The following is a 19178-nucleotide window of genomic DNA, read 5'->3' as shown; positions in this document are numbered from 1 at the left end:
TGCTTTCCTACGCTGTGACAAGAATGTGTGGATGAAGCATTAAGTTGTTAAATTTGACTCATTTAATCTCTATCCTTACTTACTACTCCGCTGCTCGTTTTAGTCATTACTGCAAAACCTCATCTCAGTGAGTATGCGACTTAAAGCTTCAGTAAGCAAATTCCATAATAAGCTTTAAGATGGTTTAGTTTATACGGAAGTTATCCCACTACGGTACACATAAAAATGGCCACCGCTCTGTCCATTGTGCTACGTTGATTTGAATGGGAATGTCCGTTCTACTCCTATTCTATTTCTATGTTTTCACACTATCCCCCAAAGATCCCACCCACATGAAGGCACCCCTAACCACAAAGTATAAATCTATACATAAGTCTATGATACAATGGTAGGAATGTGATCCCACACTGGCTTCCCACATGAGAACACACACCAGCTGTGTTTGTTGGTACGCACAACCAAGCTAAAGGTTCCACTACAGGCAATCAGTGTGCCCTTTGAACTCCTATTAGGTTTTTCAAGTTTCCTCTTACATAACGACTTTTCAGAATTTTAGAATGACATTATTTGTCTGTCCAACCTCCACAATGGCGCAACATTTTTGATGCTCTAAACATTTCTGATTCGGTCATTTGAGCTCGTCATACTGTGTGTACATTGGCATACATTGATAAAGGCCCATTTCTGAATTTGGTACACATTTTAGGTATAATAACAGACTTTTCAAGTGTCAACGTGGCTCTTAGATACCTCATCACATGACTGAATTCTTTGCAGAGCATTAGTTCAGGTTGACTTGAGACGCTACTCTAAATCCATGGTGTTCATTGCTGTGCCATGCAGGTTTCTTATTTGTTTTCAGTACTGATTTAATTAATTTGTTAATTGTCTCTGTTAAAATGACAACATGCAGAACAAAAACAAAGGCACAGGTATTGAAGACATGGTGTGAGTCTGCAGTAAGTGTGAAACAAAAGGCAACTCAAACAATGATTTCTTAAGCTTACTTACTCATACTAACCCAAAGAATTCACACTAGATGTTTTATTTTTCTTACCTGGTGTGTCCCCATATGGCTTTGGTGGTTTGACAGTCTCCCCTAAGCCGACAGTGGCCTTGGTGGTGCTTAGCCTATTGGGCTCTGGTGTGGTCAGCACAGTGAACGTCCTTTGGGAGGTTGTAGTGCTAGTGGTTGTGGCCACTGTGGGAGCTGAGACCTTGGTGGACAGCGTTACATTGAGCTCCGATTTGCCGTCGTCATCTATGCTATCTGTATCTGTGCCATCTGTTGCCCAGTCGATAAATCCAGCCACTGTGGTAGTCTGGCCCTCCTGAGACTCATAGTCAGTGGCCTCATATTTGAGCTCCCTCCTGGCTCTGAGTAACAACCTCACTGTGTCTCCTCTGCTCCCGCTGGATAAAGCTGCCGGAGCTCCCGCTATTACAGCCAAAGGATCACCTGTCTCCATTTGAGAGTATCTCAACCGGCACTCCTTACACACTGCTTGTCCTTTATGTGCTGGCTTTCGATGCTTCTGACCCTTGACCTTTAGCCCTATCCCTGCCCTGTTGTCTTGGGGTGGAGGGATAGGGTTTAGGAGCCGGCGGATCAACGGGCTCACTGTTCTCCAGTGAAGCTTGTTGGGCGTGTCCCAGAGCGGCTGCCAGCGAGGTCGAGAGCGAGGCACCGACTTAGGCGTGAGTTTGACCCCCAGACCCTGACTGAGGGGGCTGCACACAGAGAAGTCCAGGGTGAGGTGGGTCATGGCCAGCAGGATCCACACCCGGTGCCCCACACAGCTGCCTGGCCTTAAAGCAGACGGACTGCAGAAAAGGGAGAAAGTAAATGAGAGAAAACGCTTTAGATTCAGTATATGTTCGCTAAATGTTCAAACCATACAGATCAGGTTCCCCTCCCGTCAAGTTAATGGCGAGTTGTAAAGATTCACATCTGTATTCACCCTCCATTTATACTCCTGGCAAAGTTCTACTCCCCAACTTCTTCCACTCTTACTCAATTAGGCTTCGATAATAATTAGCTTCGCAGAGCACCTCTTGAATTGCAGTGTAAAGGTCAGACACAAAGTAAATGTTGTACAACATGTGAAAGATTATGGATTTGCACTCTTCGCTCTCAGCTGTCAAAAGCAGCGAGGAATTATCCTTGATGTTACAGATTCATATCAATCCAGGGGATGATTACACCGACACACAAGGTCAGGCCTGGTTTAGCTGATCATCATATTCTGCATTATCTGCCTCAGACACAAAGTCATCTGATTCCCAAAGGGCAATTTGATTATGCAGCGCAATGATCACGGAGGTAACACGCAATGCCAGCAGAAGACACAGCATGACAAGCATATCCCAGAAGCCTTCACTGCATTAATGTATTCAAAAGCAAAGTTATGTCCAAAAATGTCCTCTGCTATTGTGTAAACCTTCTGTTCATCAACAAGATGGCAAGGTGATAGATAGGCTGGCTGTTCAGGCCAGGACCCTGCAGTTGACTGATTTTACAGACAACCTTCAGTGGCCCGTGGGACAAAGCTACACATTGATTCCTAAGGGAGAAACCTAATTATGGGCTATCTTTCATCTCTGCCGTCCTTGGCCAATTTAAGCCCACACGGAGGACTCATTTTGGGAGCATCACAGAGGCGGTGATAGATGGAAAAGTGTGAATGGGTTCATCGACTGTCCGAGGCGACACGAAGATGTCCGTCGTTCAAATAATCACCAAGTTATGTCTCTGACTATCATTCAGCTATACTGTAGTTGTGACATTTGACAAGACAAACTGGGCCTCTGTTGGAAATGTGGGTGAGTTACGATTACGATACAAGTCATAAGTGATTCTTCTCACATGCAAATCTACATTATTGTGTTCAAATGTAAATGTTCAGCAAGTGGGACAAAGACAGTAGAGATTGCACTAAACCCAGTGAAAGTTCACACCAAGGGATTAGATGGATTATAACTGCTCTGATATACATTTAAAATATTGTTGGATGTCAGAAATCGGACAAAATTCAATCTGTCCGATCCCTTGCATGCCCTGTTATCCTGTCAGTGAACTAGGCTTTGTTCTTGTTCTCTTTGCTTGCACGATGTATAAACAAGGATAAAGGTAAGGCTGTTCATGCTGTTGTCATACACCATTCGTAGCTATACCTACGAAAGTAATGCACAGTAATTTGCGTATATCCCACAAAATCAATTTGTATGTAATCCACGTAATCTTAAACCAGGAAGTATAAAGAGCGATAAACGCTGCATAGGGAGGAGGTCGGGTCGGATGGGTGGGTTCCCGTGTGAAACCAGAAGTCGACGTTGATTTATTTGTCACATAACTTCCGTACTTAAGTAATGCCACATCTGGAGTTAGTTTAACCTATAGACTGTCTATAAGATGTGGACGTAGTCATCGTGATGTCACCCATTGGTTTGTAGACTGCCGTTTTGAGCCTCGAGTTCGGCATTTTGGCCGTGCCCATCTTGGTTTTTTTTGCAACCAGAAGTGACATGAGAGGGTGGAGCTAAGTACAACCGAATGCTGAATAATACTGAAAACACACTGTGTAAGGATTAAAGTTGTAAGACGAAAACAAGGACAACTCCCAGACTGGACAACGCCGTGGTAGCAACCTCTCAATCACAAGGTAGCCCCGCCCTAAAGCATCCCCTGCTTTATGGTCTATTTGACTCTAAATGGGACCATAATTTACTAAATGAACATCATGCTGTATTGAAGAAGACTTGAAACTAGCGATTGAGACCATAAACTCATGTTTATAATGTTTACTGAGGTAATACATCAAGTGAGAAGTAGGCTCATTTTCTCATAGACTTCTATACAATCAGACTTCTTTTTGCAGACTTTCTTTTTTTTAGAAAGAATGCAAGTTAAAGAGTGAAAAAAATGAGGAATAACATTTTGTAAGAGATCATACGAACCATTATATGAGGACACGTTGGGCAGTTTGAAGTGTTTGTAAAAATGTAAGTGCCTGACAGTAACATTAGCTTGTCACTTAAGTAAAGTGGCAGGCTCTGGTTCAACAACATAGATTATGATTATGATTCGTGGGGTGCATTTGAGTTAATTCAAACAAATTATGTGTTAGTTATCATTCAAGGCATATTTTTCTGCACCAAATATTTTTATGTCACTGTCACAGCACTGAGTTTTATGGTGTAGTGAGTAATTACAAAATGCTGTTTGAAGTTATGACAAGATAAAACATGTTGAATTGTGTTCTCATCAATCATTGACATGCGGCTAAATTTAAATTTAGGCATAATTCAGCCTACTAGTAAAAGAACAATAGGACTTTAGACTTTTCAAGTGATGTTCAGTCAACATTTTTATAGACGCTTGCACTGACTAGGAGTGATTCTGAACCATGTTTTGATTATTCACCCCACCTTTCATTTGACTTGGGAGGGACCAGCAAACCACTAACTGATAAATAATTTAGAATGGCATTTTAATTGAGCCATAAATGGTGACTGATGTGGTCATTAAAGAGCAGAGACAAGGTCAGCGTATTATTGACAGTCAAAAATATGGGCAATAACTTGTCGTGTGAGTGTTTTGGCTGTGACCTCAGACTGAGATCCTGGCACTTCCCCAGTCAACACACTCCAGGTGACTCAAGTTTAACTCTCCAGGCCACAGTAATGCAATATCTGATGAGGAGAGCGGCGTTACTCATCATAAATTATGTGATCTGGAGCAGGATGAAAAGAAGAGCTGTAAAGTGTTTAATGGCCGTGTTTGTTAAGCACCTTGCTTTAAAGGGGAACTACACCCATTTTCAGAGTTCATACGTGTTATTCCTATGGTCTAAAACAACTCAAAACTGCCAAAACTAAAACTTGTGAAGTTGTTATAGATGACACTGAGAGCATCCAGGGGAGGGTTCTGAGTATATTGGTACATTTTCTCCCATTCATTTGTTGCATCCTAAATTCCACACTAACATGCTATGTAGTACGCTCTAACAGTACGTGAGATTTTTAGTACGTCCGAAACCTTAGTATGAAACCAATAGTACTTGAATTGCATACTATTTCCGGTGAAATATTACAGTATGCAACGCTGGACATGCGGTAGTTACATCAACGTTCATAACGGACATTGACGGACAGCTCTGTAATGTCAATAATGCTTCAATTTAAGTGTAAGTATAAGATTTCACTTTGCTATAGGCGTAATATATTTTTTTAATTGTTTTAGACTTCATGATTCTCACAAATCATTGTTTGGCCTCATGAGGTTGGCACGGGTTACCATGGTAACGAGTCTCCAACTGGCAAGGAGGCTCGCACAGTTCAGTGCGTCCGAAGAAGATACATACTGCTGTTTATTCACAGAAAAGTATGTTGAACGATAGTACACATATTGGGTATGTAGTGCATTGTATGCGATTTGGAGGTCACTTGTGTTAAAATCCAAATTGAGTTGCAAGTCTTTTTTTATTTTGTCAAGTCATCAAATTTGTGACTCGAGTCCAGGTCATGTGACTCGAGTCCACACCTCTGGTATCAATAGAAGTGGAGCTGCTTTACTCATGAATGAGTAGCGAACAGCTGAATGAAGACCACAGATCGCTGACATTGAAGAGAAGCTGAGTCCTGCTTTTTTAGAAAAAGGGGGCATTTTCTCATAAGAAATAGTTAACATGAATACTGAATACATTAGGTGTCACACTGCACTGGCCTAACTCATTCTCAACAGAACATTCAGTGTCGCTTGCACAACTTTGATGCTAAAAACTTCAAAATAAAAACGCAAATCTTCATGTCTTTCCTCAGCAGTAAGCAGTGACATAAAATGTTAATTATGGTAGTTTTTACAGCTGTGCCAACATCATCTTTAGTACCACAATCAATCAAGGCCCACTGTCCTAAGCCATCATTAAAAGATGAATAATGTGTCCAAAAATGTGTCCAAAAACTAAAACTGCTGACCAGAACAGAACCACTTAATCTATTTGCTAATACAACGACAGCTGGTTCTGTCTTTAGGCGAAACTTCATCAGTTTTATAAAACCCGATCAATCAATTTTCTGTTCAATATGTATACAGAGTAAATGGTGTATGAGCTTTCCCATTCTTCAGTTAACCTCTAATCTACATAATCTCTTTTTATCTGTTTTTTTATATTCTAATTTGTTATATAGTCACTGTTGTTCGCCCCCTAATTGACTTGCTTTGTGTTAAATTATTTGTTAATTAATGAGCATAAACCCAGTTTGAGGTGATTAATTAACATGACACTTAACATTATACATTAGATACATTACTGTAAATATCACATTATACAATTAGGACAGCTCTTAATAAACCACATGGTGTAATTGTCATTTAAATATTTCAAGTAATAATTCCATTTCAACATTGTGTCTTTAAGTGATGCATATATTTATGAATGTATACACAGATTAAACTGTTTTTAAAAGTCTAGTAGCATTTACTTACGAATCCTTTCATTTATTAAATGGGACACATCATGCTCCTTTCCAGGTTCATACTTGTATTTTGGGTTTCTACTAGAACATGTTTCCATGCTTTAATGTTCAAAAAACACATTATATTTCTCATACTGTCTGTCTGAATATACCTGTATTCACCCTTTGTCTGAAACACTGTGCATGCAAAGTGAGTTTTTCATGATATGTCCCCTTAGATAGTCAGTGTATTAATGTTACATACAGTAACTTAGATGGCGGTCGGCACGCTCCCAGTTTGGAGAAGCAGACAGGTGTACCGTTATGGGAGCAAAGCAATGTACTGTGGATGTCACATAAGTTCGGATCAGAAAGAACACAAGAACACAAACAAACTGACCGATCGATGCAGCTGTAGACCAGCAACTCCTGTGTTCGAGGTAAAATGAATGGAGTGTGGTGGCTTTGAAGACAGCGATATAACGGTTTCATTTCCCCTTTGGAAAGGGCTGTCTGATGTCGAGGTAAAGCGGTGAAAATATTATATTCTAAATATTGCGTACAGTTTATAAATTAAATGTACTGTACGTTTTCCTGCTGCTAACTTCCACAGCCGTTTCACCTCGCTGTATCCGACAGGGAACTGAAGCCGTTATATCGCTCTCTTCAAAGCCACCAAAGTACATTCACAAAAACATAATTTTACCTCGCAGAACACGTAAGTATACATACAACCCTACTTAAAAAATGTCTAATTACCCTTTCAGTTATTTACAAACTTAGCACAGCTAACTTTAACTCAGCTAGTGCTAGTTATTCAGTAGCATATTTCCACTTGTATTGTCCAGTCTACATGGTAAGTCTTGGTACTTACATGTTCAAAGTTCATATAATTCCAGAAAGAACAGCACATGCTGCAGATAAAAATTAGCAAACCTGTAGTCATAGTTTAAGAGCAACTAATATCCTTTGACATCCCACATAATGAAAATATAATTTGGAAGTATACTGCACAGATGGCAGATAAAGTGCAGCATTCACAGCGTGAACGTGCCAAATTGCTTTCTGGTGGGAATGTGTGCCTGGTGTCCTATTTTACAAGCACATGCTCCATCATGGCGTCATTACTAACTTCAGAATATAGTTAAGCCTCAACAATATGGCAGGAAATCCCTTTAGTGCAGATTGTGACATCTCCTGATTCTGAGCTCGTACTGTCCCCGCCTCACATTTTTATCATCACAAAGCATTGTGATTGTACAGGCAGTCGCTGCGGGGCACACAGGCAGATGGATTTTCATGGAAGAACCACATTTAGCTGCGAAATTGAAAAATGGGTATGTTGGTGGAGGAGGGCACATTCCTATGCACATGTTTATTAGAATACTGGGGGAAGTTAAAGTTGACCGTAAGCTACTTTATATGCATTATTTGGGCAGGATTCAATGACCCAACAGGCTACCTTCAAGTCCTGGATCTCAGTATGCCAAGTCCATTCTAGAGCCAGACAAACAGGGAATGAAATTACTTTGTGAAGTTATGGAGAGAAGCGCTAATTAGCCTGTCTGCTGGCCTGGAGGACTCGGGTTTGAAGGTCAGCAAAAGACTTGCTGGAATGATGATTTTAACCAGGACATGACAGACAGCAGATCAAAGAGGCAGTCCGGGCGTCTGCTCACAGACACGCCAGGCAAAACAAAATCTCTGTGCATCGCACGTACACACACTCCTGGAGCCTCTGCCATCAAAATACACACAGACGCTAACACAATATTTTGTATATGCCATGTTTGCTGTTATCTCCTATTGTTTGTTGTACCTATCGATCCAGGGAGGGACTATGATGCCTGCCAGATGTTCAACTATATATATTGCAATCATAGCCAGAGCTGAGGGGAATATGTGGGTGTGTGTATGTGTGTGTGTCTGTGTGTGATGCCAACCTCTGCTGTCCTTCATCAACCTCAAGCGATGTAGAATTTCAACAGAAAGCGAGTGATGTAACAGTGTATGTGAGATGTGATATTTCGGAGCAATATATTTGGATTATGCTTCTCAGGCCAAATAGAAAAAAAGCGCTGGAGGAGGGTTCACCAAGCGTCACTTCTCTCTCTCCTCGGTGCCAGTTTAAGCTGTACTATATTCAGTAAATCTACTTCCAACTTATTCGGCAGCTTCCTACAAATGCCACTGTCACGGGGGTTAGGATTAGGCCATGACAGGCGCTCCAAATGAAACACATGATCTTCATGCTTCAGTCTGCAGCACATAATTAGGGTTTCCAGTTTTATTAAAATATCATTGGCGTACGACGACTCAAGCTCTGATTTCTACAGTTAAATTGCATTTTAAAATTAGTCATGAATAAATAACATTCTGCAATTGTGTTTACAACATGCCTATGGCCAAAAAGGATGTCCAAAAAGTGCAGAGTTGCACATGAAAAAACTGAAAATAAGGTTTACAAAGTGGGACTTTGGCAGCAGAGTTGAAGCACACAGCGTCTGTCTCTCTAATGCTGGAACCAAAGTGGACATTTTTTTAAGATTTCCTGTCACTTTCCTCTTCAAAACCCACACTACACTGCTGTGCAAACATTAGACTGAGTAATCCATTGCACACAGCACTTAATACAATTTACCTGCCCTTGAAACTGGAAACCTCACATAACCAACATAATGCCATCAAAAGACCAAAATGAATGAAGAGCAGCCTTTGAAGTCTGTGAAAAAGATTCACAGCATAATCCTGAATCAAATGCTTGAGCAAAGGGTGAGCGCGGTTAATGAAAAAGGCCGTTCACACACACACACTGCTAGGCCTTGAAGATACAGGTTGCTTTGCATAAGAGGATGTTGTCGACGTCACACGTCGGATTGTTGACATGGGAAGTAGAGTGCGGCTAGGGTCGCAAATTTCTGTCTGAACCCAAGAGGCATTCTGTTTTTTATGTCCGAACCAACCTAAGACCAAAGCAGTTAAAGGGATAGTTTGGGTATATTGAAGTGGGGTTGTATGAGTTACTTATCCATAGTCAGTGTATTACCTACAGTAGATGACGGTCGGCACACCCCCAGCTTGGAGAAACAGACAGGAGTTACTGCATGGAAGCAAAGCAATGTGCTGCTGTGGACGGGGCCGGCAGCAAATGTATTTTAGCCACCTAAAAGAAAGACTCACCTAAAAAAACTCATTATCAGTTTAAGTGTACGCTATATTTAGAATATTTCTAAACACTTTATCTTGCCATCAGACATCCCTTTCTGATGGGGAACTGAACTGAAAAGTAAAACATATCTATCTTCTCTTCAAAGCCACCAGACTCCATTGACCAAAACAGTATAGAGGTTTCACTAAAAAAGAACTTCAAGCACCATGTGAAGGAGGCCTATTGTTTTTCACTCTTTCATGATGTGTGAATTCAGCCACAGCACATTTGAGGGTTCTCATACTCAGCAGCACAATGACTACGGCACTCCAGATGAAGTAATTACATTTTCTGCCCTCTGCTTCACATGTAGCACCAGCTCAAGGGGTCTCATATGGAGAAGTTGAAACTGATGTGAATGTACCTCTGTGGCAGCAACAGGCTGTCTATACTGTGTTAGATTTGTGAGATACAATACAGATACCCTGCATCACCAATGCTGAATACAAACTAGCTGCTATGAATGACGACCCAAGCCTTATACATCATCTTACTCATAGTTCACTCCTAGTTCAGTCAGCAACTGTATCACATGCATGACTCATATCATGTGTAGGCCTATGTAAGTCAGCATTGATATGATGCAAAGTTGGCCGACCTTTATGTGTGCAAGGGCTAATTTAAGCAGAGTCATACATGTAGAGGCATTTACTATATAGACAGTTGACCATGCATGCATGCACACAAACTAAATGATGAACACCAATGTATTCACCGTAGGTATGCAAACATCAAACCTTTGACGAAAATATGTTCGTCAACAACCTTTTTATCCGATGACTAAGAAAATACGATGACGAGACGGCACCAACGTCATTAAACACTAACGGTGATGATATCAAATATGCAATATTGTTGACAAAAAAAGATGGAAATGTACTTTAAAAAATTGAAAGTTTACCAAAATCTCTATATTTCCGTCACCTTCCACCTTCTCTTCCCCTCTCTCTGTCTCACACGCTGCGGCGGCAGCGGCGCTCAGTACATCTCACACTTCAGTCCTGACAATCGTGCCACTGTTCGGTTGATTAACGCATATTTCTGCTGTGTGGGCGGATTGGCTCTCACAACGGACCGGTGGGTGCGACTGAACCGCACATCATTAATGGACTCAGAGTAACTGCAAAGCTGCATTCTTAATCATTCAACCTTTGTTTTTCATCAGATGATGATAATAAGATGACATTTAATGTGAAATAAGTTTGACTAAAATGACAAAATTGATTTTGGCTAGACTTGATTGACTGAAATGTAATGACTTTTTGGCAACTAAAGCTGGACTAAAACTATGAAGGATAAGGATGCCAAAATGAACACCGGTTGTGACCATTTCTGGGCTGGTGTTCAAAGAGCATTGCTCCAAAAAAGTTAATAAGGGGAGCTCAGAGGAATATTTTGTCACATATTTTCCAGCTTATGTTATTAATATTCTTAATATATTTTGGTTAAAACATTGTCAGTGAATAGAGAAACCAGAGTACAATATTGATTTGCAGTCGTAAATACAGATCAAATCAGCATTATTTAAATGTAGTGTAGGGCTTGGAAAGAGGAGTAATCGTGTTAAATAATCGTGATCTCAATATTGACCAAAATAATTATTTTTGCCACAATTGAGCAGCCCTGGTGTAGTCTCATCAGACAGTATATGACATATTTCATCCAGTGACAGTCTCCATTTTATCTCCAAGAAGAGGAAGCTCATCACATACTTAAGGCTCGAAACATGTCAAGCATCTTGAAAAAGGCGAGCGATGCCCAGTGCTTGATGATTCTGCTCTTCCCCCAGAAAAGATCAAAGTAGTTGAGTGCTGTGTAGGCTATTATGCGCAGCGATTCTGCAAACCATGTGCCAGTGGGGCATAGATAAGCAAAGAAACAAAGGGCAGGATATCGTCTCTGTGAATGAGGCCAACTTTAAAGGCTCTTCTGAAGTCTTTTTAAAATGCTGCTTCACAGAGCCTCGATGTTTTAGTAATCATAAGAAGTCAAGCTTAACAAAAAGTGGCAAAACAGTACAGAATACATTAAAGTAGCGCTGCACATAGGGGCTATTAAAATGTCTAAATTTAGAGCCTTCCTTATGGTGTATATAAATGATTGTCATGAGAGTACAAGCGGCTAATGAAGGATTATCTGACTCTTTGAACTCATCCTTTGCGTCATGTTAGACCCAGTAAAACAAAACTATTATCTCTGCAGCTAATCAGATATTGCACCTCATTATTGTGTTCTGCACTGTATCTCTCTGGCCCACTTCTTATGTCTCCATCACACTGTGATCACTTGTGCAAAGTAGGTCTTAATTAGAACTTCTTGGGAGTTTGGAGGAGTGAGGCCTCAGCAGCAGATGGGCTTCCCACCTGAGGGAGGTGAGAAAGGCATGCCTTCCTCCGTCCCCTCGCCCTGCGTCCCCAGGCTGCCATCAATAGAAATTGTATCAGCGTGGTCTCGACAGCCCTGCCGTGGACTACACATCATTTTCCAGCCAACACAGCCATTGAAAGGTGCCGCCTTGAAGGTGACTCCACCTCGGATGAAAAGCTGGGTGTGATGGCAGGCGCTATCTTCCAGGCAGGATTTAGTCTCAATCGGTGGTTTGCTTCTTTTTTTGTTAACCTCTCAGTGGGGTTTTTCCTGCCCCAGGAAAAGCGCCTCTATTCAGCCTTGTGTCAACAATTTCAGAGCACAAAAAATAACCAGCGTTTTTATTCAGGGTAGCACTAGCAATTGATAGAGCATTTACACGCTGAACTATGGTACCCATGTCTCTCCCACACACTTCTAAAAACGGCACTTGGAAAGGAAAAAAAAAAGATCCACAGGGGGAAAGGTTCATCAGCTACAGTTCATGAAGTTTGAAGCTGCAGTGGGTGGTTTTCTCTGGTGGGTCCAAAGAGACACAGCAAGAGGTTAAAATGAGACTTATACTGAGCATATAATACACAGCAGGACTGCATCTCAACAACTAACTTGTTTCCTTTTTGCCATTTCGTTTCTTTGGTGTTGTGTGGACTCCGGGAAGACTTCAGGAAGAATTATTGTAATAACGGATATAGAATAAATATTAAATGATGATAATCTCTAAGACTAGTATCTTATATTTTGCCTCACTACAGCTGACCTGTTTCTTTTGTTTCATCACAACCAATTTTACACTTTTACAGACACTGATTTTTGTCAGAGACAGACTGAACACTGTCGTAGTTGAGGTACTCTTTAGCTGCATTAAACAATCTTATTTATTTTTCAATAGATACAAGGTTATCAACAGACACATGCATTAAATACTAATCCATTATTTCATTTGATCTCAACAGGCATCTTTGAAAGTCACATAATATATCTCAGAAAAGAAAATACCTGTCAGTATGTTATGATGAATCCTCTGATTCCCCCAAAAACGTCCTTTACCTCATTCAGGTAAGAATATATGCAAAGGAAAATGAATATTCCTGTCTAGCTGCAGCATGAGATTGACGAGAGCACTGACATGTTTCAGTAAAGTCAGTGTACGTTCTCTCTGCTGAGAGATCACTACTCTCTTTGTAAAAGGTAAAGTAAATGATGGCCTTAGAGCTGTAATGGTTCTTGTATTTGTGCCGAACCGTCGCGGTACGGAGGTCTCAGTTCGGTGCATGCAGCCGCATGCATAATACAGGGTATGTATATTGATGCACGCAATGCGGAACCAAAGTTCAGAAGCGTTAGATCCACCCGCAAACTTTTAGTCAGCATGGAAATCAGTCACACAATGGCATGCGGAAATGAAACGCCAGAGCTGGAAGACCTGCCTGCAGGATCCTAATGGAAACACTCCTGATGAACATGTGTTATTTTTTATTATTCCATTTATTTTGTATTATCAATTTCAGAGCATAAGAGAGGCTTTTGGGAAAGAGCTCAGTGTTCGTCCAGTGTAATAGAGAAGTGTTACAGAAGTTGCCAGAGGGTAAAATGCTACCTCAGTCCCCAAGAGGATTTTGTCTGTCTTCGATACTTGCACCACTGTCTGTTCAAAATAAATGAAAAGAAACAGGTTTTGTATAAAAATTCAGCCGATGTCCAGCCATTGAAAATCCCCACAAAGGTGGAATGAATGTCCTGAGGAAGAACAAATACAGTAATGAATATTAATTAGTTAATAACAATTTTGAATCCAAACTAGGGCTGTCAAAGCTTAATGATGATAACGCGTTAACGTAAATTTGTTTTAATTCCATTAATTTCTTTAATGCATTAACGCAGCTTGTGATTTTTAGGTTGTAGAGGGCTCAGTTTTAAAGATAGAGTGAAGATACTGGTATCATATGAAACTAAAAAACCTAAAGAATCCATTGCAAACTTACGCTAAATTTTGGAAAAGCCATTTTGCCAATTGCCATGGCCATTTTCAAAGGTGTCCCTTGACCTCTGACCTCAAGATATGTGAATGAAAATGGGTGCCATGGGTACCCACGAGTCTCCCCTTTACAGACATGCCCACTTTATGATAATCGCATGCACTTTTGGGGCAAGTCATAGTCAAGTCAGCTGTCACACTGACAGCTGTTGTTGCCTGTTGGACTTGAGACAATTAGTTACAGTAAAACAGACTGAACACAAACACAGTTGTAACAAGTAAATTATGGTAACTATCCGCCATCAGTTGCATTCCAAAAATCAATCCGCGCAGTGTTGATAAATCAGAATTGTGACTTTTTAAGCGCCACTGCAAATCCTGCGAAGTTGACGGACGGTGGGGGAGCTTTTAAATCACGATGTTGGTCTCAGTGGTCGATGACTGTCAGCCATCGGTGAAGGACGATGGCATCGTTCATCGGCCCAAACCTAGCTGCAGATCACTGCCACTGATACGGACACTGATAGAGACAAGAATTCTGCAGTTGTACTGTATTTAGTTGCAGCTGTCAGTCTAGATATACTTTATAAAAATGCGAGGACATGCATGTTGGTAAGTTGCCACTGGTCATGTTAAATATTTTCTTTGAGGAAAGGGGAGGATTTCCTGATAACCGCATTTCGAGAAAACCCTTTCAAGAACAAGCTACAGCCTGAAGGAACTTCTCCACCTGTGATTCATGCTTTTGTGTTGAGCTGTTGTATCATAACCACTTTCTAAAAACTCTGGCCTTAACCAAACACATTCTTCTGCTGGTCTCAGCACAATAAGGGTTACATAGTCAGCATCTCACAGTGGTTATGTTTACATTGCTAATAGTCTTATTAAAAGTTTAGATGTGGTTGAGTTTTCTTTTTACATTAGATTCCTGCTCTCTATACTAAACAGTTGTAATTTATTTTAAAAGGGCAAAACACGATGAAAATCAGAAAACAGTAACATGTTTCCATGCCATGGTAATCTGTTTTATATCAGACAAAACAGGCTTCTTAGTCGTGATCCTACGCAGGTTATCCTAACCCTCTTATGATGATTAACACCACACTGTATGGGGGACAATCTGAGAGAATGTGATGTTCATCTTTTCTTTGAAAGTGTCGGCACAATCAGATGTGTTTCCAGCTGGAATTGATTCTGGCATTCAGTGCCTGTGTGGATCATTGTATTAAGACGTTATTTATAGCCAAGTTGTCTAAACACATGACACTGCCATGACTTTCCTCAAAAGCCTCCAAGGGATGTGTGGGTTGTCTTCCTTTAAAATCATACACTTTGAAGCATCCTATTTAGCAGCTCCAGTAGCTGTGTTGCTACACTGAACAATGTTAAAGGATTATGGATTGAGAATACACTGAAGACAACGGCATGCTGGTAAGAGCTCACACAATGTGTCTCCATTCATTCCACCTTCCCTGATTCTGCCAGCCCCGAGCGCCACCCGTTCACACTGGGGAGAAGACTCTTAAAATAGAGATGGGGGGGGGGGGGTATGGTGTATGCATTTGCATTACCTTAAGAGAGGGACAGAGATGGAGGAAGAAAAGACAGAAGAGCGAAGGAGCTGTGTGGCAGTCTTACCCCTCTGGGGGGTAAAAACTCTCTGATAACATCCAGGCCATAGAACAAGGACACTTCTCCTTTCAGATGACTCACTGTGAGGGCAGCGCACACAGGAGTGCAGATTGGACCCCACTGGCAAAGCAAGCTGCATTTGACTGCTTCATCAAATTACAACAATGGCCCCTCCAGTATGTCAGAGAAAGAGAAAGAGAGAGAGAGAGACAGAGGGGTATATACAGTATATAAAATATATATTAATATTTTTCTGATGTCATATGTATGCATATATAATAGTAGGGGTCACCTGTGGGCCAGCCGCCGTTCCACTAGCTTCAATATCTTAGTGCTAGGCCTGTCACGATGAGGGATGTGATGATACCAGAAATAAAGTAGTCGATACCAATACCAGTGAAAGTCCACGATTCTCAATACTAATTTGTTACCACAGTAAAAAACAAAAGTAAAACAATAAACCCAATGTACCTCAACATACACTCCTTTATTATCGTTTGCATACTGTTTTTTGTTGGGAAGTTAAAATGGTCATAATTCCCTCTCTATTATCTATTTTATATTGCTCACAAGATTACATTTTAAAACATCACGATAGCGTTAGAATTTACTTTCACCCAAAACTAATTTTTCTGAATAGAGCTTGAATGTATCATAATGTAAATCAATGGCACTTCCCGTGTTGAAATTGGCAGGACAAGAGCTAGTTAACTTTAGCTGTTAGCTGCACCGAGCCATCAGCTAACATTAGCTAGCTCTCTTCCTGCACGTCGATAGTGAGTTTACTGCATCCCAAACACATATTCTATCATCCCCGGGACAACGTTAGTCTCCAGCCCTGACGGTACATGCAGTACTGTAGAAAAACGAGTACCATCACGTTTTCAGAATTCTGGCATCAACTTGGTACCGAAATATCACTACTTGTGACACCCCTATTCACGATAATTACATTATCAACTTATCGTACGGTCAATGGACATGACCTCAATCATTTTTACGTTATCAATTTAGCGTACGATATATGGACGTGACCATGACCATTTTTGCTGACCTCGATATTGCCCGTTGTGTTTACATGCATGTTTGTTTACTGAAGACATTTTAGCCAACATGACATTGCATTTTTCAAAACAAAATGAAGTCGTTTTTAAAAAACTACCACACCTGTCTAGACAAACTGAATATATTGCACAACATAGTGTTTTGTAGTACTATGTTCCAGGACAGGATTAATTTAGTATTCTGAGTTATTACAAATGTGAATGTGATTTTGAATGAGGTTGCCTTACTTTTGGAAACACAAAACTTAAGTTCTGATTTTACTCCGGCTCTCGCTGTAATCAACTGGATGCTAAATGATGTCCTGTGTTCCACTGTTATGCATTGCAACAGAAAAAAACTCTTCAGACATCCAAAACAAAAGCCTTAAAAACAAATTTAGTATGATTTTAATTAATCTTAGCTTGGAACCATAAAGTTTTCATATCATCATCACAATATGATTCCACCAAAAGATAAACATTTAATTATTTTCAAGCCCTATATTTCTACTTGTGTACAGCATGTCACTATGTCATTGTATTCTGGCCCACACTCTCTACATGTGGCTATGACAAGGGGATGCTGCTATGGTGGTTTTACAACCTGACATGATATCATTGTTGAGCCCAGAAAATATCCAAGTGAGCTGTCCATGTCTACAGTAAGAGCACCTCTCGGCTGTCCAGGGAACACATCCGTCTTCTGCTCCACAGATCCCTGCTTGGTCAGCTGAGACTGATGAATATACGGTACATAAATGACATCCCGCACTGTCACACTGTGATAACAGCTTTCAGCAACAGAGGCGGGTTCATGCCATATTAGCATCACTGTAAAGTCACAAGTGCATGAAGCCTTAGGGAGCTGAAAATGCCACTTAATCTCCCCAAAGACTAAACTGACCTCTAAAAAAACATGAAGCACAACGCTGACGCACAGCAAATAATTGCATCACGCTCACTTATTGGAAATGGCTCTAATATACTGGTAATTGCCTTGCAGTCCTATAGAAAATATAAATGTACATCTTATGGAAATGACTCTGACCCCTCTGGGATTAGTGAAGGAACAGTTTTTTTTTTGCTCCAGCATATTGAGAAAGAGGGCATGATAACAGTCCTTCTCTGCCCTTCCCAGTTCCATTAATTCCAGCATGTAGCTTTAAGAGAGTCTGACCCAGAATAATCACTGTTTTCAAGAGGAGGTCAGCAGAGATGTACTGTAAAGCTGAGACAGCCTCAAGTAGGCGAGCTCTAAACAAGCAAACTAATTACTGTTCTCTTTGTAAAAGAGACACAGTACAAGTACAAGCAAAGATACTATACTAAGGTTAGTGGTGATATATTACATAGGTTTGAAGTGGGAACAGAAACCCTTGCTGAAGAGTGAACACGTAGCATACATGCTCTGTCTGAGACAGGCTTCTCTTCCAGACCTCTTGCTTCTTTAGAGTTTTGAGAGAGCGACTGACAGATTCTGAGCAGGAATCAGAAGGACTGAGTTGTACTGAGGGTGAGAAGGGTGCTATGTTACGCCAGAGTCACACTGGACATGGAAGCACCGCAAAGCGCTGCGCTATGTCAATCATCGCGTGAGCAGAAGCCTGGCTGTTCAGAAGATGTGTGTGTGCGTGTGTCTGTGTCTGCTCGTCCTCCTGCTCTCTGTTTAGACACAACTGACAAATATGTGGAAGAAGTACGTAATTTAAAAAATACAGTCACAAACTGCAGTGACCCTCCGAGAGAACAAGAGGGAGAGAGGGGAGGGAAGTCAAAAGCGTGCGTGGGATGCATATTTTATCATTCATCAGAAATACCATATATCATTTATATTGTTTATAGTAAATTATCGTGGCACACATAGAAAATGAATCAGATGCTCAAAGTATCACTGAAGATAGCGAGCCAGCCGCGGAGCTCCATGGCGCGTCGCATCCTGTGTTAACAGCCTGATGGATTTAGGTGGCTGCCGACAGGACACGGGCAGCACTTCTCCAAAAATCACGACTTTTCCCCGCCCAGTCTAAACCCGCCATTACAGTTGTCGTGCATTCACCTCAACAGAAACAGGTACGGCTACAACCTGCAGTTCAGGTGAAGGGTGCTGAGTTGGACTGCCTACCCCAGTTCATAGCCATATCCCAAATGTTAACCCCAACCATCAAATGTTTTCCAGGTGGGCGTGGTATGAATGTCATGGGTGTCACACCTTACCTTCTTGTACCATGTTTTGAGCCGTCAGTGAATCACAAACTGTCTCAGGACACGGTGACTGACTTTAAAGCTAGGGTCGGTAATGTTGACAAACAAGCAAGAGTACGCTAGATTTGAAAAATTATCCAACCAAAAAACTCAATCCAGTGTTGCCAACTCTTTTCCAATGAAAGTAGCTGGCAGCACTAGCTCCAAGACTCCCTAACTCTATCAAGAAAGTCGCCAAGTCGGAAACACTGACAGTCCATTCCTTCAGGCCTCCCTCCAAAGCCACTCCCCCCAA

At 41.1% G+C, this 19178-nt stretch overlaps 1 protein-coding gene across 1 annotated transcript in view; it reads right to left on the bottom strand.

The window, feature by feature from the left end:
* The window catches only part of ajap1 (adherens junctions associated protein 1), a 64091-nt gene that overhangs the window by 30056 nt on the left and 14857 nt on the right, over nucleotides 1-19178 (bottom strand). Inside the window, exon 2 of the mRNA XM_074644650.1 lies at nucleotides 1058-1824. Within this exon, the coding sequence (XP_074500751.1) occupies nucleotides 1058-1824 (767 nt within the window). The remainder of the gene's footprint in view (nucleotides 1-1057; nucleotides 1825-19178) is intronic.

Source organism: Sebastes fasciatus, chromosome 8 (assembly GCF_043250625.1).
Source record: "Sebastes fasciatus isolate fSebFas1 chromosome 8, fSebFas1.pri, whole genome shotgun sequence".
Taxonomy (NCBI): Eukaryota; Metazoa; Chordata; class Actinopteri; order Perciformes; family Sebastidae; genus Sebastes; species Sebastes fasciatus.
The sequence above is the reverse complement of the archived record's forward strand: the minus strand, read 5'-3'. Positions and strand labels throughout refer to the sequence as shown.